This window comes from Enhydra lutris, unplaced genomic scaffold, assembly GCF_002288905.1.
Source record: "Enhydra lutris kenyoni isolate GAN:26980312 unplaced genomic scaffold, ASM228890v2 scaffoldscaffold5, whole genome shotgun sequence".
In the NCBI taxonomy this organism is placed as follows: domain Eukaryota; kingdom Metazoa; phylum Chordata; class Mammalia; order Carnivora; family Mustelidae; genus Enhydra; species Enhydra lutris.
In genome coordinates, this window is record NW_019154089.1 from 26,421,654 (window position 1) to 26,447,095 (window position 25,442).

The 25,442-nt window shown below is 35.1% G+C and overlaps 1 protein-coding gene across 2 annotated transcripts in view; it reads right to left on the reverse strand.

Annotated features, from left to right (window-relative positions):
• LOC111141021 (gamma-aminobutyric acid type A receptor gamma2 subunit) overlaps positions 1 to 25,442 on the reverse strand; it is a 106,193-nt gene that overhangs the window by 63,510 nt on the left and 17,241 nt on the right. For both annotated transcript variants that reach the window (XM_022493343.1, XM_022493342.1), the window contains exons 2-6: positions 13,900 to 14,051; positions 12,331 to 12,398; positions 9,960 to 10,180; positions 6,652 to 6,734; positions 3,738 to 3,875 (exon numbers count right to left, since the gene is read on the reverse strand). In XM_022493343.1, the coding sequence (XP_022349051.1) occupies positions 3,738 to 3,875; positions 6,652 to 6,734; positions 9,960 to 10,180; positions 12,331 to 12,398; positions 13,900 to 14,051 (662 nt within the window). The remainder of the gene's footprint in view (positions 1 to 3,737; positions 3,876 to 6,651; positions 6,735 to 9,959; positions 10,181 to 12,330; positions 12,399 to 13,899; positions 14,052 to 25,442) is intronic.

Consider the following 25,442-nt stretch of genomic DNA (forward strand, 5'->3'; position numbering starts at 1 on the left):
ATGTGCTATGGTGAGTGCTGTGAAGTGTGTAAACCTGGCGATTCACAGACCTGTACCCCTGGGGATAAAAATATATTATATGTTTATAAAAAATAAAATTAAAAATAAAAAAAAAAGGTTTGATACAGTGTGTGTAGTTAGTGATCAGTAAGTGCTAGCCTTTATGATTAATGTGTAAAATCAGACTGTGGAAGAGAGAGACTGACAGCAGGCATATAACCTTAATAGGCTACCAGCTCAGTCCCGATGAGAACAGACAAAATCCTCAACTAGGACAGAGGCAACGGCAAGTGAAAAGAGGACAGTTACGCAAGATGCTTCAGAGGCATGAGCGCCTTTGTTATTCATTAGAGGTGGGAGGTAGAGACATGACTCTGAGCGTTCATGCCTGGCTCACCAGGACAATGATGGTGCTATTCCCAGATACTGACCAATTATAAAGACACGATGGTTTGGAGGAGAAATCATGGATCCAGAATTTGTTTGGATATTGACTATGAACTAAAGGTATTGGGGCGCCTGGGTAGCTCAGTGGGTTAAGCCTCTGCCTTCAGCTCAGGTCATGATCCCAGGGTCCTGGGATCCAGCCCCGCATCGGGCTCTCTGCTCAGCAGGGAGCCTGCCTCCACCTCTCTCTCTGCCTGCTTCTCTGCCTACTTGTGATCTCTGTCTGTCAAATAAATAAATAAATTCTTAAAAAAAAAAAAGAATCGATTTTGAACTAAAGGTATTCTTCAAGTCTTATCAGTGTACCCTCAAGGCAATATTTTTCTCAAATATGATACAGATATGACTAGTGGTAAACAAGATGGTTCAGGGGGTGGATGCAAAGATTGTCAAACAGCACTGATTTACATGGTGAGAAGATTCTTCCCTGTGAAATTATCATTCTACTCTTCTGTTTACATTAGTGAACTGTTCTGCTTTGGTGGCAGCTGCACTGTCCCATTTCTCTTAATACCTTTCTTTCGCTCTTTTTCAATATATTCCATCTGTAGAGCACAAATATATGCACTTAAAATTTAAGAACATTTGTTTGCTTTTCATTATATTTTTCTATCAACTTCTATTGTGTCAGATGCTTCTGCTTTTCTAATTATGGTCCTAAGATAAGGAACCAGCAGTAGAGTCACCATTTGGATATAACGAAAATCCTAAGAGGTAGGCTTAAATGAATGGAGGTTGGAAATCCCTGCAGTAATCCAGGTCAGATTTTAGGCAATATTCTCACTCAGTTTTGACCAAGGCTTTTTAAAAGGTTACACATTTACTGTAAGTCTATGAGAAAAATCCCATTGTAATAAGGCTAAGATTTAAAAGGAGTATAAATTTGATCTTCTGATAATTTCCCAAGAAAGTTGTTTTAGTAACTTCCTAGTAGGTAATAACTAGTTATGGAGCTCCGCTTTGAAGGTAAGAATGCCATCAGATATTAAACAAAAAGTCATGGAGAAACTCTTCCCAGTTATTACAAAATCAACTATCACAAGAATCAGGCTGCCTCTTACTTAGCATTGGTGTTAAGTTTCCATTCAGTCTTTTCTTTTCACAGATACAATTAAAATGGTACTGCACACACACAAAAATTAAAAAAAAAAAAAAAACAAAAAAAACAGCAAGAGCAGGGAGTGCCCAAGAAGACCAACAGGGAAGCTAACCATCACATTAACATTCACAAAGAATTGATGCAATCAATTAAAAGATGCTACTCAATATCAAATCTGATATCAGTGAAGTTTTGCTTTGATTTCCTCAGAAGATTAATAGCTTCACGACACCTTGGCAAGTTTTCTTGCCATGCTTTAAGTAAGTAAATCATTTTCTTCTGGAAATATCTCTTAATAGACAGTAAATATTCTAGATCAATCTCAGTATGAGTTATTGGGGAGGGAATGACTTTAAGTCCTGTAATATAAAGCCAACCCATCCCTCACTGCCATTTGATTTTATTGCCGTTCAGGGCTCAAATGACTAAAGACCAGCTAGTCATCAATTTTTGGGTTCTGTTTTAGGGTGCTGGAATAATTACAAAAATATGAATATACTACACAATTTAATGCCCAATTTCTCTTTCTGGAAGCATACAGACTTAGAGATTATTTTTACACATGTTCTTCCTTTCACAGATGGAAAACCAGTTCTAAGGCAATCCTGCATCTTTTTTGGGGACCAAATAAAAGACTGTTCTAGTACTCGATGTTCAGGATTTGCAGCGAATAAGGGAACAGAAGGCCACTTTTCAAAAATATACTCAAGCATTTATTTGACCTTCTTTTACATTCTTTTTGCAAATTAAGATAGCTGAGAAACGCTCAGTGTTAGGATCAGATAGGTCTGATTTGAAGGATGATGGTTATGAAAAGATGATCTTAAATTTCTATTTTTGTGTCGATCCTTAATTTGCTTCTCTTATGTACAGTAGACCAAGGCCTTATTCTAAATCAGTCAACATAAAAATATGTCCTATGAATTTCAGGGAAAAAAATCAGGTATGTGCAAATAAGTCAACAGAAAACAGCTCAACTCACAGAAATACATCATCCAAATAGATGTCTTGATAGTAAGCTGAGAGCACACTGTTTATGTTTGAAACAGGGGCATAATTAGAGTCACATAATTTTAAAAGGGGTAGCTGGAATAATCTGTATGGAGGGTTTTGCAGAGGGTTTATACTGACCACCCATGACACAGATCAGGTTTGGAAATATGTTTAAATTACACCACATGGTTTTTTTTTTTAATCAATTCAATTAATGCTATTAAAAATCATGATATTTGATATAAAAATAAAGATTTTTAGCTTCTTGGGTGCCTGGGTGGCTCAGTTGGTTAAGCCACTGCCTTCAGCTTAGGTCATCATCCTGGAGTCCTAGGATGGAGTACCACATCAGGCTCCCTGCTCAGCAGGAGGTCTGCTTCTCTCTCTGACCCTCCCCCCCAACAATAAATAAAAACTAAAAAAAAAAAATTTTTTTTTAGCTTCTTTTGAGAAATCTGAAGTCCTTACCACATTAGGTCCCATGCACATCTAAGAATTGTAATTAATACTAATAAAAGCTACTATTTATTGAATGCTCACAAAGTGCCAGGTATCATCCTACGCATTTTCTTTGTTTTTTTTTTTTCCCCTTCATACACATAGTATGCCTGTGATACAGGTCTTTTTGTCCACATTAGATATCTGGGAGTGTTGATCCCTGAGGAATACAGTAATTTTCTCAATATCTATAGGTGATAACTGATAGAGTTGGTATTTGAAACAAGGCCTGTACCATATCCATGATGTAGGTAATTCAAAATATTAAATTACTGAATGGTGAATCAGTATATCCATTATGATCACATTTCTGTATTTGTAGAAAGCTAATTTTCCCTGTGTGATTACTTTAAATGTTGTTATTTCAATATACCATGAAACCTATTTCCTAAAAGAAACATTACACCTACATCTCATAAATATGTTGTTTTTAAAATAATTGCCACTCATTTTTGCTTAAGGAAATTACACAAATAATGTCCTAATCCAATTTTAATCCATTTTGCTTCAAATTGGTAGAATCCATTTATATTTATCTATTATGCTAAAATACCAATTATAATTTTCTCTGGTAAATTAAAACACTTCACTTAATTTTCTGCATATCATTTGTAGACAGGTATTCAAAAGCCTTCTGAATTCTATATATCCCAGAATTTTAACTCTGGAAGGGGTCACTTAAAATTCAAGCACATCTTACCAGAAGTTGTCTTCACTACTTCAGTGGTATTTCTCAGTCCAACAAATGAAAATTGATAAAGCCTCCAAGATCTTGTGTCACCCACTTCAACAGAACTACGCTTCCATTGGTAGACAATTTCTTCACGTGGATAGCCATCTGCCATAAGATGGGAAAGCACACATTTAAAATTATTTATAAATGAACATATGTAGCAACCACGTTCCATGAACAAGACACTGAAGTAGGTGTGAGAGAGACTGAGTTATTAGAAGAAGATCCTGAACTAAAGAGCATCACAACAGAAGAAATAAATACAATGATATCTTCTCCCAACAGAAGTTTAAAAACAATGAGGTCAAAATTACCCTTGAAAGGCACTCAATTTGCATAGAAGTTATACTAGACATGGCTTTATGTATGCTAAATGCATACTCCACATTGTCTAGGGTAAACATAAAAAGTAGCCAGTCTAAAAGCAACAGTACATATGCAAGGTATTATTTCATGATGAAGGGGAGTTAACAGGGCAAGGTATTGAGAGTCATGAAGAAATAGAAAATAATTAGAGAGAAGCAGACTCAAATGCCTCTCCAGGGCATGCACTTGGAGTGGAAGGTGCCTGGGAAAAATAACCTCAACTACTTATATTATTCTCCCTTTCTCAATTTGTTAGGACTTCATTTTAATATATGCAGAAATTTTACTTACTACAATTAAGACTAGTATAGTAAGTAGAAATGCCCAGAGGAAGATACCCATGAGCACTACATAGAGTCTGAAGAAGTCAATCATGTTCAGCCAAGAGAACAGAAAGTCTTCATGAAAGAGGTATTATACTGACAATGTAGTGATTATCAGTACCATTTGCTGGCCATAATACTATAGAAAAGTGTCTTCTTTTTTTCCCCTAAATTATTTGTTTCCTTTTGAGGATCATGGTAGTACTTATTTCATGAACTGATGGTCAATGTATATTTGTGAACGGATAAATATTATTAAATTAATTGTAGAATAAACTCAAATATAGGTACAAGGCTGGCTCAGTCAGTAGAGCATGTGACTCTTGATCTTGGGATTGTAAATTCAAGCCCCACATTGTGGGTAGAGATTATTTAAAAATAAAATCTTTAAAAAAAAATAAGCTCAAGTAAAAATAGGTCAATAATAGATAGATAGATAGACAGACAAAACTAAACACCATCTCAACAATGTATCTACTAATAATGTTATATAAACCTAAGTCTTAATCATGGAGGCTGATTGACTACTTGGAATAAAATCCCTATGTGTCTTCCTTTTCTTTTCTTTTGGTCCAAGTAGTTGTGTTACATGTTTATTAACAAAGGTGAAAGAAAAAAAGAAAGCATAATCTCCAGATTGGCATGGCCCCGGAGTAGGGGGGCAGAATGTGCTGAAAACTGAGAAAAAGAATGATGATGTTAGGGAACTTCCTATGGAGAACATGTTTGGTGATTTAACTTTTTTGAGAGCAATAAGTAACATTAAGTTGTGTTTGAGTTCAGAAGGCATTTGTCCATCAGTGACCTAACAAGACAGAAATCACCAGTGCTTAAATTTTAGCAGACTCAGAAATGGAGTAGTCCCAGCTGGATATTAAAAGAAAGTAAGTCTAATCTCCTAAAGCTTAGGAAAGATTTTACTTAAAAATATTCTATTCTTGGATAAAGTAAAACATATGAAATAAGATTTATAATGGGAACTTTTGTAAACAGAAATGATATACATTGATATTTTTCCTCTAGTTCATTCTGGAATTGATGTAATGATGAACAGATGATTGTTTCTCTCATCATTGGTTTTTTAAGTATAGTTATTATGACTTACTTGGCTCTTAAGAGTCCCTGTCATGCCCTGCTTGAGAAATTCTATTTATAGAAATATAAACTTAAAACTCATAATCAGTTTTTCATTCTGCCTAGTATGCAGGGTTGGCAGATCAAAAATAAGGAAGAGGTGAGCAACCTAACATGAGTGCTGAACAAACAGTGAGGCACACACCTGGGGGAAACTAAAGCTTGGCTTTGGTTCAGGAAGGAAATATCTACAAAAGTTACTAAAGCTTAATTTGTTTCAAAATCATCATGGATCATCTTGGTATATAGTCTATTATCTGGTAATAATAATAATTAATAAAAATAATAGAGCTTTTTACTAAATCTTATTGTGTGTAAGGTAGCATACCAAGCATTTTACATATATTACATCAACAAAGCAATATTGTGGTGAGGCAGGTCTTGTCATCTCTATCTGAGAATGTGGACTCACTGCAAGATTTAGTAATTTGTTCAAGTCCACAGTGATGGAATGGGGATTTGAACTAAACCCATAAGACACCAAAAATTGGTCTTTTACTCACTGGTAAATAATTTGTTCTAGATATTGCTTGAACTCCAGATGGAGAAGGTAAGTTTCAATGTTGCTATCTTTAACAGGTATACCAAAATTGAAATAAGCAAATGACACTGTTGATTCTATGTACCTCCTGGTGTGTAAGGGAGAAAATAAGTAGCAAACATTTTGCTACTCTCTTTTCCTACGCTGATGGGGGTACTGGGTGGGGGGAGTGGATAGGGGCAGGGAATAAGGATGTAAAATCCACTTTATACCTTTCCATTGTGGCCAGGCCTGGTTTTACAACCCTTCTTGAAAAATGTCTTCAGGCAGCCACTGTGAATTTTTTAAACATTTAAACACTAGTGAAACCTACTTGTAATTTCTGATAAAATAGATCCTTTTTGCAGGAATCACTCTAATACAGATAAACTGGTATTATGATGAGAGTAACTGTCAAAATCTTCAAAGTCAACAAAGTTGCTTGATTCTGCATTCTCTGAGTCTCCCAATTAGTTGGCACTGCAATTAGAAAACTGTTGGTGAGAGAGGATACAGAATACAGAATGAGATTACTTACAGCTGGAGAACTCCAAGGGGCAGGAATGTTCATCCATCGGAAAATTGTGTAACTGCAGTTGGCACTCTGCATCAATTGTCAACCTAAATAGAAAGATACGAAACCAAAATAGAAATCCTTTAGACATAGTTTTAAGAATATACATTAGTAAAATTTTAATGACTATTCTTCATCTTTGTTCCAAGAGAAAACATCTCATATTCTTATTGATAACACAAGATGATTCTCCCTGAAGAAACCCACCAAGTCCAGAAGAAAATTACTTAAGGCTTAATGTAGACCATTTTCACAGACCAAGCAATAGGATCTCATGGATGACAATTGCATTTTTTCCAAAATTTATGATCATGTAATTTTTTTGGCAAATTAATTGCACACATGAGATCATTTGGTGAGTATATTTAACTTAATAGAACAGTTTTAAGAACTTAAGTTCATCTACTGTTTGCATGTAAATGAATGCTGATAAATTCTCAGACCTTATCTGCTAATTAAAGCAGAACCTTCTGTTTGTAAGTATTTGTTAGCTGTTAGATATAAATTACTATATGTGACTTAAAATACTTATATTTCCACAATGGAGTATTATGCATTCTTATAATGTAACACTATGAAGCCATAAATAGGATGTTATGGGGTAAAAGAATATTTAATGGCAAAGAAGAAATGTTAAATACACATACACAGGCATATTAGAAAAATGTTTGCCAGTGAGTCTCAATTAGTTTGCATCTGGGTGCTTATTAAAGATACAGATTTTCTGGATCTCAGTATGGCCTAGGACTCTAGGAGGGAGAAATTTAATGGAGTTCCAGATGTTTTGACCATCTTTGGAGAAGTATAAATATATTCTAAAAGTATAATGGTGATGGGCCAATGATTTTTAAGATTTCTTATTTGTTAGCTATATACCTTATAAGTATTAATCTTGAAATAAAAAACTATCTTATAAACATTTATTTTAAAAGATTTTACAATTCAGCATAATTTTTAAAGGGAGAGATGTCATTTTCCTATGGTATAATAGGACAATCACTGATCTTAAATTTAAGTGATAATATTGAGCCTTTAATCATCCATGTGGGACATTGGGGAGGGTATGTGCTATGGTGAGTGCTGTGAAGTGTGTAAACCTGGCGATTCACAGACCTATACCCCTGGGGATAAAAATATATTATATGTTTATAAAAAATTTTAAAAAAAATCATCCATGTGGTACTGGGTATGGTAAATTGTTATATATATATGTATATATATATAACGCTTATATATAAGCGTTATTATGACTTTATTGTACTTGAACTTATCCAAAGTCACAAAGCTAACAGCACAGTTGAGTTTGAACCCAAGATTATTTGTCTCCAAAGCCAAAGGTTTTAATCAGTGTCACTCAATAATTATATGCTCTTCCAAAGAAAAGGTTAGTTCTATTCATAAGTGAAATTATAATTAAATACTTTATTTTTTCAAATTAAACTGGAACTATTAAATTGAAAATAATTTAAAGAGATTGCAGATACAAAGACAGATACACATAGATATTATCTCTGTACACACAACTATTCATAACTTATTATAGATTAGCAACAAGAATAAAATCTTCACTCTGTATAGGTTTGCAACTCATTTAAACTTTGAGTCTCATGACTGGAATTTTTGAGGTGGTTTCTCTAATTAAATATTATATAGAGATTCTACAAATTAATAGAAATGAAAACATGAGTGTAGTTATGAGAACAATCAAGGAACTTGGGATAGTGTGAGTGACTTAATATTTCAAAAGCAAGACTGGCTCTGATTTATCAAACTTTGATTTCCACTAGATTCTAATTTCAGTCATTACCTTATCTCTCACAGTTAATGAAACCCATGATGAATACAAACTATAGGACATGAATTTCTTTTGTAATTATGGCCATTTTTCCTAGTTACTGGCATAACTCTGATAAAGGTTTTGGAGCCATTTTAAAGTATTTTATTTTGCATGCCAAATGTTATATAAGGAATAAAGTATATACCACAAGAGTTTTTAAAAGGAATCATTTTGAAGCTAGAAGTTCCAGGATACTAAGATCTAGAAGAATCATATTATCCATAATTTTTACTGAAAATACATATAAATAATTTTAATATCTGTTGCACATACTATATATCAGGCTGCATGTGAAGCACTTTATATACCTGCCCATTTGGTCCTTATAATAATACTGTAAGAATCACTATCTCTATTTGATTTTATTTTTTATAGATATTAAAGAAATGAAAAGAGTTTGCTCAGACTCTCTTGGGTGGGGGCATGAACCATGGGGGTGGTGGGTGCCTCCTTTCCAATAATCTCCATCAATGCCTACCTAATTTCTTTAAATAAAGATGTAACTGAGTAAAAACATCAAACTTACTAATAAAACTCTGAGATACATCTAGCACCAAGATCCCTACAACCAGATGGCTGCCCCTAAGTCCTCTACATACAAATTCTTGAAAATTGCCCTAATTCATGTAGATAGTAAGATACAGGTCTAAGAACCAAAGCCAGATTTGTCTGGTTCTTAAGACTTTGTACTTATCTACTATGTTGTTTAATAATATACTCTCACCCATGAGAAACCTCAACATCAAAATATTTTAAATGCATGTAAGTATTATTAAGTGCTAAGATAATGGCATACAGTAAGTAGAAAATCTCCCAACTGTTACCTATCATTTAAGCTAATAAAATAAAAGATAAATTCCTTCAAATTATCCCTAAAGAAGTCTATTCCCAAAATAGCCAGTAAATTAAGTCAAATGGCCTATCAATGTAGTGCAGAGTGGGTGCTGGGAGATAGAAATCATTGTACTTGCTATTGTGCAGCTAAAAGAAAAGGAGGTACAGGAGACCTCCACACCGAAATTTCTCCTTTAGCAATGGTTTCCTTGGAAACAGAGACATTTCCAAGCTTAACAACCAGTGGTCCCAAGGATAACTGACTGTGTTTTCATTTCCTTAAAGTAGCAGGAGACACATGCAAACACCAAGGCTGATACAAAAATCAGGTAACCTTATAAAGGCAAGTGAAATTTCACATCTCTGTGAGAAAACAGCGTTCTCACATCAGTCACAGAAAATAAAGTTCTACCTATGGCTTTGAAAAAGCTCATTGTTAAGAGAAAGAAAAACTAATTTTGTACGATCACATACTATTTTGATCACACATGCCCACCCTGATGTAGGTTTGAAATTGCTTTCATTCCTCTTGTTTTAAGGGCATATAGTTGAACTTTGGTTTATTCCCAGAGAACAAAACTTGCCTTTTTCAAAAGCATACCTTAAGGTGTAGAGCACTCGACCATCGTTCCAAATTCTCAGCATCCTATTAGGGGTGGTTATCCAGTGTGCATCAGCCTTTTTGGAATTTCTGAAGAAAGTGTCTGGAATCCAGATTTTCCCTACCATGTTGCTATTCAATCTGAGGACTTTAATGGTGCTGTTAAATTTCAGACGTCTGTCATACCATGTTTGAGCAAAAAATATGTCAATTGTGTATTCCTGTTTTTATTTAAAAAAAGGGGGAAATAGAACATTTTTAACACAATTGTATTATTGTATTACAGAGCATTTGTTTCTATTTATCATTTGTATTCTCACTGCCAACACAAAGCAAAGCTACTTTAGTTTTGAACAATCCAAAAGAAAGCGAAAACTTTGCTAAGGAGACACACCCACCTTTTCTAGACAAATTGATATTTTTATGAAAAAATAGACCCGTTTAGATGAATTCTAGCAAAAGGCCATAGTTGTGATAGCATCATTTGCATTCAGTGTCTCTAGAACAGTTTCTCCTGTTACTTTGGGCCAGCTCATTCTCTGTTTGTGGGGGCTGTGTTGTGTACTTTAGAATGCTTAGTAGCATTCTTAGCTTCTACCCACTAGATGCCAGTAGCACCAACACCTCCACCACCAGCCCCAAGTCCCGGCACATTGTGCCAGCTAAAAATGTCTCCAGACATTGCCACACGTATCTCTAGGGAAACAATCACCCAGGTTCAGAATTCACTGCTAAAATGTGAACAAAGTCCTGAACTGGAGCTCTGGAGGCTCAGTTGTGTCATAATAAAATTGGGATCTTGAAGAACCTGTCTTGTTGGGATGCCTGGGTGGCTCAGTAAGTTAAGGGTCTGTCTTTAGCTCAGGTCATGATCCCAGGGTCCTGCGATCAAGCCCCTCATTGGGCTCCTTGCTCAGCAGGAAGCCTGCTTCTCCCTTTGCCTGCTGCTCCCCCTGCTTGAGTTCTCTCTCTCTGACAATAGAATTTAAAAAAAAAAAAAAAAGGACCTGTCTTGTTAGGTAGTGTGAAGATGGATAAGAAGGAGAACACACATCAAATAGTGTGTGCTATGTCTGGCAGATAGCAAACACCAAATGTAAGGTAAGTTTTCAAAATTTGTTACTATTATAGTTTTCCTTTTCTCCAAATAAGAGGAAATGAACCCATTAAAAAATAATCTTTAATACTGTACTAACTGCATCACAAAGCACATTCACAAAGTGCTGTGATGAGAAATGACTTTGTAATGATAACCTTCAAATATATATCACTACCATGGTGAGTGACTGACTTTAATTAAAGAGAAGTAAGTGTGATGTGAATTCAGACCATTATATATGGAGTCAGAATAGCCAAGTTCTGATTTGTTATATTTAGGTATTATTTAACATTATTTTGTAACTTGATTTTAATGATGTCCATAAATGAGAAAATTGAAGAAAAAACTCCGTGTACTTAGAATATGGGATCTGGGCAATGGGAATCATCCATATTACACATATTACACATCCAGAATATACAGCCTGTCACAGGATCAGACCAGAATCTTCTTCCTCTTCCTCATTTGCATTGTTTTGTGTTATTTCTTGGCACCTCCTGCTGTGTTATCTTATTATAACTAACTACATTTTCACTAGGGTAAGCCTTATCACTTTGTTCACCACTTAGTTCCGTATTTATAGTCTACAGACAGTAAGAAGGGAAGCTATTTTATGAAATTCTTTGTCAGTTAGTTAGTGATGTGCCAGTAGATAAAGTTACTAAGTAACTTCTGATTCTGATCTACATTGCGCAAGAAGAAAAAGTTTCTCATCTCCCAGACTCAACAGAGCATCCTTAACTGCTAGCTTCATAAACACTATTTCAAAATTATACTATGACTATGTTATGTTTGTTAATGTGGTTATGTTATAGTATGTTCTACTCTATTCTAGACTCCAATCTAGTTTCTTATTTCAGATTTAGACAGAAAGAGCCATACAAGAACAAAGCTACATTTGTTACATCTAATCCACTATTTCCCCTGATAAATAATTCCAGTTTGAAGCAAACTATGCCCTCATCACACCATCAAATTCTAAAAATTAGTAGATTATTGTATTTTATTTTCTAATAAGCTATACTTACCAAGTAAGCAATGATTGTTGAATTTTAAAAGTATAGCATTTTTCAAAAAGTAGTATACATATGATCACATTTAATTCTCATAACAAATAATAAAAAATAATTATCTTCATATTACAATAGAGAAAAAAGAAACTGAAAGATTATTTCTCCCTTATGAATTTTCTTATTGACATATTCTTTGCTATTTTTATGATGCCACATCTTCTAATATGTTAATAAAATAGACAGACTATTAGAAACTTACCATATTGATAGCATTCACTGGACCGATGCTATTCACGTACATGTCTGTATGAATTAATGTTGGTTTCACTGTAAAGAGAATGACAGATACGTGCATGTGGAGAAGCACAACATCTTAATGTTTTAGTCTGTGTTACTCAAGAAATAAATTCATTTTGTTACATTAGAAGTGATTTACTTACAACTAATTTGGTGTCAGTAACTAATTCACTACCTATAAATAACAATTTGTTTTCCAAAAAAATCTCCTTTTAAGCACATAAATGCAGTAACTAAGCATATTAGAGTTTGAAACTAATTATTCTTTACAATTGCATTAAAATGAACAAATAAGAAAACACTGCTCAGATTTTCTTCCACCTTCTCTCAGATATCTCAGATAGATCTTTAAGCCCTAGAATCTATTTGGGCATGGTAACCTGAATTGACCCATGTAGAAAAAAAAAACTATTTAGTGATCTAGAAAAAATATTCATTACAAACATGAAGAGCAACAAATATTATGAGTTGTTTTTGAAACATTGCCCTCTGTTGATTCCTGTCATGACCACTTTATCTTCATACACCTCAGCCCACACAAAATCAATCTTCCTCAATGACTTACTCAATTGTGTGACTCATCAAATAATATGAGGAAACCATATGGAAACCCAATACACACCTATTTGTTAAAGAGGACTGATATTAAAAATCATGTAGTATGCCATCCATGACCAAATGTACGTTCTCCATTTTCATTTAAGATTTAATGAACAAGAATTCCTAACACCATTCTGTGCTTCAACTCAACAAGTATGTTTTTCTCGTCTTTATTCACTCTCCCTTAAAGTGCCATGCTGCAATTTTCTCTGTTGGATTGAATTCTTCACTAGTCCGGGCATCTATGCCTCTGCCTTTACCCCAGTGAGGCTGCTTCACTGCCTCTGAACTTCAGGCTGGACCATCTAACTTGTGTTGACTAACATGCACAAGTGAGTATGGTAGTTCTAATCCCAAACATTAACTCTTACGTATGAGCCTCCACTTTCTGTCTTGCTCTTTGTTATTTTCATGAGAAGGATACTCCTAGATAGTCTCCTGGTCCCAGGAGTAGAGTGAAAATACAGGTTTCTTAAATGAGCAGCCCAAACCTGGCTTAATTTAGATGAACTGCTCCTGGCAAAGTGTTAAATAAATGCGTATTATTATATGCCACTGAGATTTGTGATGTTTTGTGACACCGAAGTAGGTATATCCTTTCTTTACCATTATTTACTTGGTTGTTTTTGATGTGACTTCATAAAGAAGTTGTCACATTCCTTCCACATCCTATGTCTAAGATATCTAGGAGAATTTGAATTTCCAGCTCTCACACCTCACTTGAAGATTATGGATCCTCTTTCCTCATTTTGCATTTATCAAGGCCCCTCCCACCCCCACGCCTGAATGCTATTTACACCTTCTTTATTTTTACAGCATATAACGATCATTTTAAGTATTTCTGGTTATTGAAAACATACTAATGTTTTCTTCTAGTGTGGTAGGCATGTTTGTTTCTATCTCTACTATATCACAAATTACTTGAACATACCTCCTATATCAGGCCGAAGTTTATTGTCATACCCTTCCAGGAGATTATTTAAAATGACAGTGACATCACCTTCAGGAACTTTTGGAGTCAAGACCCATGTTTTGTTAGAAGCATAATCTTCATAGTCATCATCAGATTTTTGGCTAGTGAGGCTAAGAAAACAAAAATGTTGGTCAGGAAACAAATAGACTACATGCAAAAGGATTTTTTACTCACAGACTACCAGGGAGAAAGGAGAAATGAAATAGGATTACAGGAATGTATTACAATGGATGACAGTGAAATTTTTCACTGAGGCTCCATCTAGCTAATTAAACCGCACAGATGTAGATTTAAATTTATTAAAGTGTACTCTACAGTTTTCCAGAATGCTCTGTCTTCCCATCTGTCAGTATACTATGTTTTACAAGTGATTTTTGCCTTTTCCATTGTTGATGTTCTTCCTGTCCACCTAGCCAATCTCATGAAGGACTTATTAAGAAAAAAACATTTTTGTGAAATGTTGCTTAATGATCATGCTTAATGTTGCTTAAATTATCATAATGTAGTCTCAGAATTCAGACATAGTGTCTACTTCTTCCTCCCTTAAGAATTTAACTTGCTTCAACCTATTAATGAAAGTAAGAGACTGATAATTAGATTCACTCCCACAAACCGCCAGACAAGCCTTTCCCCTCTCAATTGAACTACTAAGGAGAACTTAGTCTTGCTGCTTTTTCTTCCCCCAGGGTGTGTGTATGTGTATTTTTTTCCCCTCACTTGCGCTGAAAGCAAGGGCGGTTCATTTATCTTTGATTGTTAAGAACCTGGTACTATGAAGAAAAATGTAGTTGTAGACTTTAAACCACTCTTTATTATAGCAAAAAGTTCCTAACCCAGAAACTCATGCTAATAGTTAATATACTATCATTGTGTAATTGAAATCGCCTACTTTGAGTGATTAAAAAACTGCCTAATATCCTGTGACTCAGTTTTCCATACCCAAACCTGTCTGAAAACTCCCACAATTAGGGCCAGAAGTTAAGGCTGACTTTGGAAAGATACTGGAATTTCTGTATCTTGCCTCTCCCCCTTGCTCCAAATTCCAACTCCCCTCTTCCCACCCCACCCCCACTCAAGAGGATTATAGGATTATATTTTCCAGATCTAGGGGCAATGCAAACCTTGCAACAGCTGCCATTTTTATCAGCATTCAGTGAATATTGGTTACTTCTGTGGCTTATGGTAAAATTAAAAAAAAAAAAAAACAAACTTAAAATATGAAGTTTCCCATCCCCATTTCAGTTTATTTACATAAATACATGCTACAGAATGGATCTTATCAGAAATGAAACCACTGCCATATTACCCTAAATACACACACACACACACACACACACACACACATGCACAAACCATATTTATCATCTTTCTTCAATCACACTCATTCAGTTTATATATGTAAAGTATATGTACATAAATGTGTGCATATATAGATAAGTAGATGACTCCATATGGTAGAAGAAAGCCGATTGCATGGTTAATCTGGCTTGAGAATGAGCACAGGAGATGAAATTTTAAGAGTAATCACTGGCATGGATCAATTTAGTAAGCAAGTAATCTCTTTTATTCCTTTAAAGCTTTATACAGAAGAACCATTATAAAAACTGAGCCACACATCTGCATCAAACCTCACAGAGCCAGTCTAACGTCTGGCACTTCAATTAGCAGAATGACTGTAAACAGCATTTAAATTTCATAAACCACCCATACAGGGTATGATGGGCCGGACAAAACTTCAAGAATCTCTCCAAGAGAAAGGCGCTGGTATCGGCAGAGGCCAGTTCTCTTCTAGGAAAATCCTTCTTGGGCCTCAATTCATCGTTTCTCTAGAGCGTTGCTGAACACTGCCTAATAGAATTTTCATTCTACGACCTAAATCTCACTAGTTTAAGAAGGGGGAAAAAAAAAAACAGCTCTCTGACCAAGAGATTTTCAAATCCCTCCAATAACTGAGAAAAGAATGTGGTTGGCCCACTGGATACCATCATTACAGAATTTTACCACCATTTAATTTGTTCATGCAAAATTGTCTTTAAAAAAAATCTTTCCCTCTTCCATTCCCTCCCCTCCTCTGTGTCTCTCTCTGTATCTGTCTTTCTCTCTCTCCCTCAGACAAATGCACCCTATTAAAGTTTCTTCAAGGGAAGGGGATAGATATTAAATCATTTGGTTCACACTTATAGCAGCTCCTCATACTACCAAGTAAATCATCCCAGCATGATGGTTCTGTTTTACTGTTGTTACCATCATCTGGCAGAGTAGGAGGAAAAATACATTAAGTGAAAATAGAAGAGATACTTGCATAGAAGTAATACTATTTTCCAGAACTGCATCAATAAATCTTTTTTTTTTAAAGATTTTATTTATTTATTTGACAAAGAGAGATTGCAAGTAGGCAGAAAGAGAGAGAGGAGGAAGCAGGCTCCCCGCTGAGCAGAGATCCCGATGCGGGACTTGATCCCAGGACCCCAAGATCATGACCTGAGCCGAAGGCAGAGGCTTAACCCACTGAGCCACAGGTGCCCCTGCATCAATAAATCTTTAAGAATCATCATCTATTAGGGGCCAAAATAATAAACAAATGGATTATTTCATATAAAAGTATCCGTGGTAGATTTTGTCATAATTGGGGTTGCCTACTTAGCCTGAGAGAGGTAAAAAAATATATATAGTTAAAAAAAAAAAAAGAGTTGAGAAATTAAGAGTATATACTTTGGAGTTAAAAAATACTAGGTTTGCTTTCTGGATTCATCATGTCGTACCTCTATCATCTACTATGTTATGACCTGGGGCAAGTTATTTAGCCTTGCCAAACTTCACAGAGTTTTCATCTTTAAAATAGAGTTAGTGCTAGTTTGTTGTTTTTTTTTTTTTTTAATTTTTGTGTATGGTTATATTTTTGTGTGTGTGTGTATGGTTATTTTTTTAATCTTACTTTTGTGTATGGTTAAGATAATGGTTACTAAGTGCTTCACACAATACCTGACACATAGCCCTGAAAATAGGTCCTTTATAATTATTGTTATAAAGTGACCACTGTTAGATTTATAACAGCTCCAACCATGCAACTAAAACCTGAATCTACAGATTCTGCTTTCAGGCTTTTATCTAATACGTGCTGAGAAAAACTAAAAACAGATGTTTTCCAGAAAGAAAAATAATGAACCCCTACATTATAAATAAATGAAGTTTTTATTCTCTGGAGTTTTCCCAGCTGAGTTCTAAATTAATGGGGTGATGCATAATCTGGGATTGTTTCCAAATTTGTCTTAAAAAGAAAAAAAAAAGCCTCTCTCATTTAACGCTGGCTGTTTTCTTTAGAATTCCTTGGAGTCAAGACCTCCTCATTTGTAGGTAGACTGTTTAGGAATAATGAAGTCTGATCATTAGACAAAGCATTCTGCAGCACTGTCAACCCCACAAGAAGGCCCGGGCAGAAACAGATTGATAATGATGCAAGAAAACGGACAGTTGAGTGCACCAAGTGCAAACATAAAGTTGAATTTCTAGCTATAGCCACCTATCTGAATTTAACAGCCTTTACAAATAGTTATTTCTTGTGCCCTTTCGTTTAACAAAGTATTTTCTAAAAAGAGAACTAAAACTGAAATTGGTCTTAAAATACCTTACCATAATGAAAAACATGTTTTCATAGTCTGAGTGAAAAGTTGTCAAAGACAGTACCAGAAAAGGTTGTAAAGTTTTCATCTTTGAAAGATTTTTTAGAAATGCTAGAAAGACATATGCCTGGGATCTTTGGACCTGCAGCATGAGCACTGCTAGGATATTGCTAGAAATGCAGAACTTTGGGCCCCTGAGACATCTGAATCAAAATCTTTAACAAATCTTCAAGTGATTCCTATGCATATTAACATTTGAGAATCTCAGTCACAAAGTGTTTAAACCAGTGTTGTCTGTGTGTATGTGGCAGAGCAGGTGGAGGTGAGTGCAGGGGTGGGGAGGAGGGAGTAGGTTTTTGAAAATACATATTCCCAGGTTCCCGCTTTAAATCCTGTGTCTCCATGTTGTAAATTAGATTTTTATTTTCATGTTTCCACTTACAAGCATGATTTGAATTTATGCATGATTACAACATGTAATAAGCTCATGTTCAAAATCAGAAACAAAAGCTGATTTTATTTAGAAAAAAATGGCTCAGAAAAACAAAAAAAAATATTTGATAGTTGCTCAGAGAGATGTTGTTCTCAATTACATAAAAGAGTCTAAATATTGGAATTTCGGTACATATTTTGTATGTTTGACACTGAAGACTAATCATGCAGTTTATAGAATTTTAAGTTTTATTCCATGTATCTCAGATTCCCACAAATTCGATAAAGATCAAAGTTTTGTTGGGGGGAAAAAGCTAGCCACCTTACCATCTCAGAATAGTATAACAGCAAACATTTGGTTGAGATATAAAAACATTTGTCTTTTCGTTCAGGTATTTTAGAATCCATTAGTACTTGGCATCATAAAGACAGAATATATATTTATATATATATATTTTTTCTTTCTCTGACATAGGTAAGTAGAATTAAAAAAAGAAAAAATTATCTTTAAACTGTTTTTAAATAATTAGTGCTTCATTCTTTCATAGTTTTAGTAATATTTTGTTGGTACAAGTTTTATTTTTATTTTATAGGAGCAATGAGTTAAATGCAGGGCATTGTATATGTCAAAATAAATCAAGATATATAGGTCAGTAAAATGAAACCTTTTGGATCTTTTCTATTAAAAATTCCCATGCATTAGATTTTCTGCTTTGTTAGTATTACCTCTACTTTGAATCTCCACTGCTTATATGACCTAAATCTCTATTCCTTCCTTTTACTACTTTCACAGAGCTACCCTTCTACCCCACATTTTCATCAGACCATAGATTCCAGTGAGAATCCTCACACTTCAAAAGCATCAGTAAGAGAAGAATGTGTTGTCCCTTATGTTGTCATGTTACCTAAGTTTGCTAAGTTCCAGAAACTTGGCCAAACTCCAGTCTAATTGCATGGCTTGTCCTTCCTGACTACAATCTTTTCTTCGCTTCACCTTCCACACCAATATTTGGCATGTCTTATTCCTTCTTACATCTGAACACAAATATCACCTTCACATAGAGGTCACCCCTTACTGTTTTATCTAACTTTGTCACCCACCCCACCTTTCATATTGGCTCTAGCCAGTCCCTTGATAGCTTCATAGCATTTGTTACCATGTCCATGTATTGATTTGTTTATTGTATGTGTCCATTCCTAGACTATAAATTCCACAAGTGCATGCTTAATTAAGATGTGGAAAGAATAAGTGTTCTTGCTAACCAGTTTTCCTAAGGTAAATAATAATACCAATGATAGATACTTTTCAATATTCACTATGTCCTAGGAATAGCTTTAAGGACTTCACATACATTCTCCCACTCAGTCCTTAAAACACTGATATTCCCGTAATTATCTGCATTTTGCCAATGGAGAAAAACAATGATACTAACCAACAGTCACTTCAGTTTGCCAAAACCAAAATGTTTAACCATCATGCTGCAAGGTTTTGAAAAAGAAATCGGGTCCAAAGAATCTGCTACTGTACATTCATCAAAAAATAATATCATCCAAAATAAATATTGCTCAAGCTCATTTTCCTTTAGGGCAATAAATTAGTTTATGTCCGAGCTCAATAAAAGTATGGCACCTTCAGCACAAAGTTGGTAACATTCGAATATCGTAAGCTTTCTGTTACAGGTACCAATAATTTGATCTCTCCATACTGAGGAATAAAAGCAGAGCTCACAGTTAAACTTCACGCATGTGATAAACTGTCTCACAGTCTTTCTCACCTTGGAGAGCAATGTACACTGCAGGGGCAAGGCATACAGATCAACCAGTTAATTTTAAAGGACGTCCTCTAGCCACTGCAAAAAGCAGATTTTGGTAGAAAGTGTCAAAACAGGTATGAAAAGTGAGTATATGTCTCAAAAGACACAGGGAACTCATAATCCGACCATGGGAGGAGGGGACTCCACTCTATCATCCAGGAGGACTGGGAGCTCTTGAAGGATACTGTGGTATTCGGTGAACAAAAACACCGGAGCGCCAATTATTCTTTCACACAGGGTCTTCAGTGGCCTCTGGGATTCTCTACCTCCCAGTAAGAACATGTAAGTAATCAATGCAGAACCTGTTGGGAAAGGTGCTCTCTGCCTGTGTATGTACACGTGAGTATGAATATTCAGAAAGAGGAGAGATACAGCAAGGAAATAAATCCCCAAGCATCAGTTCTGATTATGAATGGTCCTACTTATGATGACTTCCTTAGCTCTTACCAGGTCAATTTTTTAATATTAGGTTCACGGTTATTGGTAAATATGTTTATTTGACCAAGTCAGTTATGAGACACATATATCCAATGTGTAAATGCATACTGTTTATTTTATTAGCAGCCACCAATGACCCATATCAAATAACTGTCTGTGCGGTTTGATTAACCTAAGTTTCATTGCAAGTATCAGAACATTCAAACCAAATTGGGAGGCACTGACATATATAATCACAAAGCTTAATGTAGGATCAGCTTCACAGTGCTCTAGATGGCTTCACAACTATGTATTTGAAAACTCAGATTCTTTCCAGCTCACCCTTCTATCCTTCAGTGTCAACTTCAACCCAGACATGGCTTGACTATGCAGTCAAGAGATGCTAACACCTCCTTACACCTCTATGCCTCCTTATTTACATCTATGAACACAGAGATAAATTCTTCCAGAAGTTCTCTCCATAAGGAAAAGTCCTCAGAGAGTCTAATTTTGTTCATCACTAGCCAAATACATACGAATTCATACAAATAAAACTGAAATCTATGGCTAGAGGATGAGATTATGTTAACTATTTTCGTCTGATTATCTATCCTACCATTAGTATCCAAGATCGAACAGCTTCACCAAAAGCATCTGGACTTCACAGACACACAATGAAAACTGGGATAATTAATAAAGCAAGGAGGGGAGTTGTGGAAAAGGCAACCACAATATTCACTGGGGTCAAGCGGTTTACACAGAAAAAATCCATCAGTGTGAGGTCTAGGATTATCCCCAAAGTCCATTTTCCTTGGATTATCCACCTCAACATACTTGTGTTGTTTGTTTTATCTTTCTTAAATAAAAGTGGGAGAATGAGGAGCATCTAGGACTCATTCACTGCTGGAAGGAAAACATTTTGGTATTATCTGGTAATGATAATCACGATCCTCTATTTCATATCCCCAAAAGTCCATCTTTAGATTTCAAAAAGAAACACATGTGCATTTCTACTCTAACACATGTATAAGAATGTTTAGTTGCTTTATTAGTATTATTAGCAATAGATATAAACATAAAATAAAACATAACCCAAACAGATGTGAACATAACCCAGTACAATAGATTAATAAAAGATGGTATATTCAGAAATTTAAATATCACAGAATACAAACTGGTGAGCTACTGCTAAATTCAGCAACATGAATCTGAAAAAAAAATTGAGCAAAAGACGCTACGCATACACCCACACGCACACATACATGCTATGTTTCTGCTTATATAAAATTTAATAAAAGGCAAAATTAAACTATACAGCTGAAAGTCAGGACAATGGTTTCTTTGAGGGAAGAGAAAAAAGAAAATGAGGAAGGAAGGGAGGAGGTTTACTAGTGTGCTAGCCATGTTTTATTTACAGTTGTGGTTTGAGGTTATATGGATTTTGTGATGAATCATTGAGCCATATTTAGGTCTTTTGTACTTTTCTATGTTTTACTTCACAACAACAACAACAACAACAAAGCACTATAAAAAATTAGGTTTAGGTGTGAGCGTTACCAGTAGAACATTAGGTTCCTAAGAACAAGAAATATTTCTGTCTCCAACAGTATCATTTTCTGAAAATTTGCCAAGTGTCTGGCACATACCAAGACACACAGTGACTACTTTCTGAAATACTGGGTGAATCAATGAGAGTATGGGTTATTTTTAAAAATATAGTGTTTGTGGAAATTTACATGGAAAAATTCACTCTTTAAAGGTGTACATGTGTAACAATTATAGCTAATATTAAAATGAGCTGCCTATGTAACATGCCATCACCTAAGCTATAATTCCTCGTGTGTAAAATCTCAGGTTACATACACTGAAGATATTTTTGAGAGTTAAAAATAAAACAAGGCCAAGGTTAGCCCCAGAAAGCAACTGTCTGTAACTGTTGGATAGAATAGAAATAAAAGTGTTGATGCTAAATTGTTGTAAGAATGTCAATGGATACAAGAATTCTTATGGTATAAATAATGATATTTATAATGATAATTATGATCATTAAGCTGACAAATTCTTAATGTATTGCTTTATATATAAAGTTCTTTTATGTGATTTTTTTTTACTAAGTGATAAAGGTAACATTTGGTTTCTTGTTTATATACACTTTGCCACAGGGTAGAAGCTATGGCTTCAAAACCTCAGTGATCTTGGGAAACTGAGACAACTCACCTTACATACTATATTGAGGTGGAATTTTTAAAAGGAAGTGGAGCCATAACTATGTTGGTCCCATGCAACATTTTTTTTTTCTATGAGGTAGCGGAACTTAGCCACTGCACTTATGTTATTATTGGACTGTGACAACACAGTGATGATATACTAGACCAATACAATTTGGAGGGTTGCTTTCCCCCATTCTAGAAACATACATGGAGTTCACACAGAGTTGCTAAGTTCTGACCATGGGAATCCAAGACCAACTTTAACCACAGAAATATGTAAACTGTAAGCTAATGTCAGAGAAGTTTGTAATTTTATACTGTCAAGAAATACTCTAAGAAGGAAATATTTTGTATTTCTTCCTTTATCTAATAACTAATCATTTACTAGGAATGCACAATGTTGAGCATATACTAAATGCTCAATGCATTGTATAGACCAGTCGTCCTTACCCTGACTGCATGTTATAATTACCTAGAGAGCTTTAAAAAAAAAAAAAAAAAACAGTGCTGAAGGCCTGCCTCTTAAGATACTGAAGTAATTGATCTAGGATGGGACCAAGACATTGGTATTCAAGGAGTTCTAAGATGAAGTCAGAATTAAGAGCTAGTGCAAGAGAGTGTGATAGAGCTCTCAGACTTTTTCCTAAAATAAGTATCACTTTGGTGATTACTCTCAAGAAAGTCAAATGTCACTTAGTAGTGTTTCATTGTGCACTGGACGTTCAAAATAGCATCACCCTCAAAATTTATGTCCTATTAAAATTATCCCATAGAGCACCTGGGTGGCTCAGTGGGTTAAGCCTCTGTCTTCGGCTCAGGTCATGATCCCAGGGTCCTGGGATCGAGCCCCCCTTTGGGCTCTCTGCTCAGCAGGGAGCCTGCTTCCCTTCCTCTTTCTCTGCCTGCCTCTCTGCCTACTTGTGATCTCTGTCTGTCAAATAAATAAATAAAATCTTTAAAAAAAATAAAATTATCCCATATCAGTGGTTCCTGGAACTTAGGACACCTGTCCCTGGTAACCAAGACAGATTTAAGTGTCATGTAAGAAGAGCAGTAAGACATTGAAGCACATAATTTGAAAATGTTTCCCTTTTTAATTTTAACACATTCAATTATATTAAGGACAACATCTCGGTTTATTTATAATTTGTTTTTAATCACATTCTCCAACTTGCTAATCTACTTTCTAAGGAGACCATCAAGCTCAGTACTTCCAGCAGAAAATTTGGTATTAAGATATAATAACATTGTACTGGTTTCATTGTATTTATTTTGCAGTTGTCTTATATTATGAAAAGTAAACCTGATTTTCCAGATTTTATTACTTTAATTATTAAAGGCAGTAAATTAAATAATTACTTTAAAAAGATACTGGTTTTATGAAAAATTTAAGTAAAATAAATGATCAGGTGTCACTTTGATGTGGCAAAAACCATGAAGGTGGCCAGATTTGGGAAATAATGCCTTATAGGTTTAGATTTCTTGGTCCTTCAATTAATTACTTGAGATTCTTTTGTGCAAAGCACAGTTGCAGTTGGAAGTAGGAAGTTCAATGCTGATATCAAAACACCTTTCATCTACTTGAGGAAACAAACACCTGAGCAGCTATAAGCAAGAAACACTAAACTAACAATGTGAGACAATAATAAGAACATTGCCACATGGTAGACCATGACTAATCTCCGTCTGCAGTAACTCCACCTTGATGTTAAGTTTATTTCCATTGACGTGCCTCTACATTTACTATGAAATCTCAATTTCCATAGTGAGAAGGACAGTTTTCTCTAGAACATAAAACATTTTGAAGAACTGACACAACTTTTCATCCCTCTTCTAGCAAAATAAAAGGTCACACATATAAACATGCAAAATTGTTCTCATATTTGCAAGGAGGCCACACATGTGAATAAGAAAAACTTTGTATACTTACTCCCAAAGGTTAAACTGTCCCAGGTTTAGGATCATTTTCAGTTCAGTACACTGAAAAGCAGTGTACAAAAGAGAAGGCTGATTCTATTGCATGTAATATCTGTATATATTCAGATATTTATTCAAATATATTCAAAATATATTAAAAATTCAAATCTTTGGAGTCTGTTCTGTGAGAGCAAAAAATGAAATATTTCAGTTTTCTTTTAAGATTCATATGTTTAGAAACATAGAGCTAATTTATTCAGGTGGCTGATTGAATTTTGACTTTTATGTGGAATTTTATCCTCATGTATACATACCTCTGAGTGACCATGAGTCTAGGAAATTTTTTTCCTCTTCTTTGTTTATTTTCTAAAATTGCACTATAATCTTTAAGTTCAAGTCAACACAAATTTCAAATCTGCCCTGTGGTCGTGGCTAGTTCTAGACTACTCTTAACATTTTCATTACTTGGCTCTTCCTGCCTAAAACATGTTCTCAAGATCACTATTAATCACTTTAAAAAGTTAATCAAGTCCTGTTGGTGGGAATGCAAGCTGGTGCAACCACTCTGGAAAACAGCATGGAGGTTCCTCAAAAAGTTGAAAATAGGGCACCTAGGTGGCTCAGAGGGTTAAGCCTCAGCCTTCAGCTCGGGTCACGATCTCAGGGTCCTGGGATCAAGCCCCGCATCGGGCTCTCTGCTCAACAGCAAGCCTGCTTCCCCCTCTCTCTCTGCTTGCCTATCTGCCTGCTTGTCATCTCTCTCTCTCTCTCTCTCTCTCTGTCAAATAAATAAATAAAATCTTTTAAAAAAAAGTTGAAAATAGAGCTACCCTATGACCCAGAAATTGCACTACTGGGTATTTACCCTAAAGATACAAATGTAGTGATCTGAAGGGGCATGTGCACCCGAATATTTATAGCAGCAATGTCCACAATAGCCAAACTATGGAAAGAACCTAGATGTCTATCAACAGATGAATGGATAAAGAAGATGTGGGGTATATATAGATGTGTGTGTGTGTGTGTGTGTGTGTGTATGTATATATCCCTCTTCTAGCAAAATAAAAGGTCACACATATAAACATGCAAAA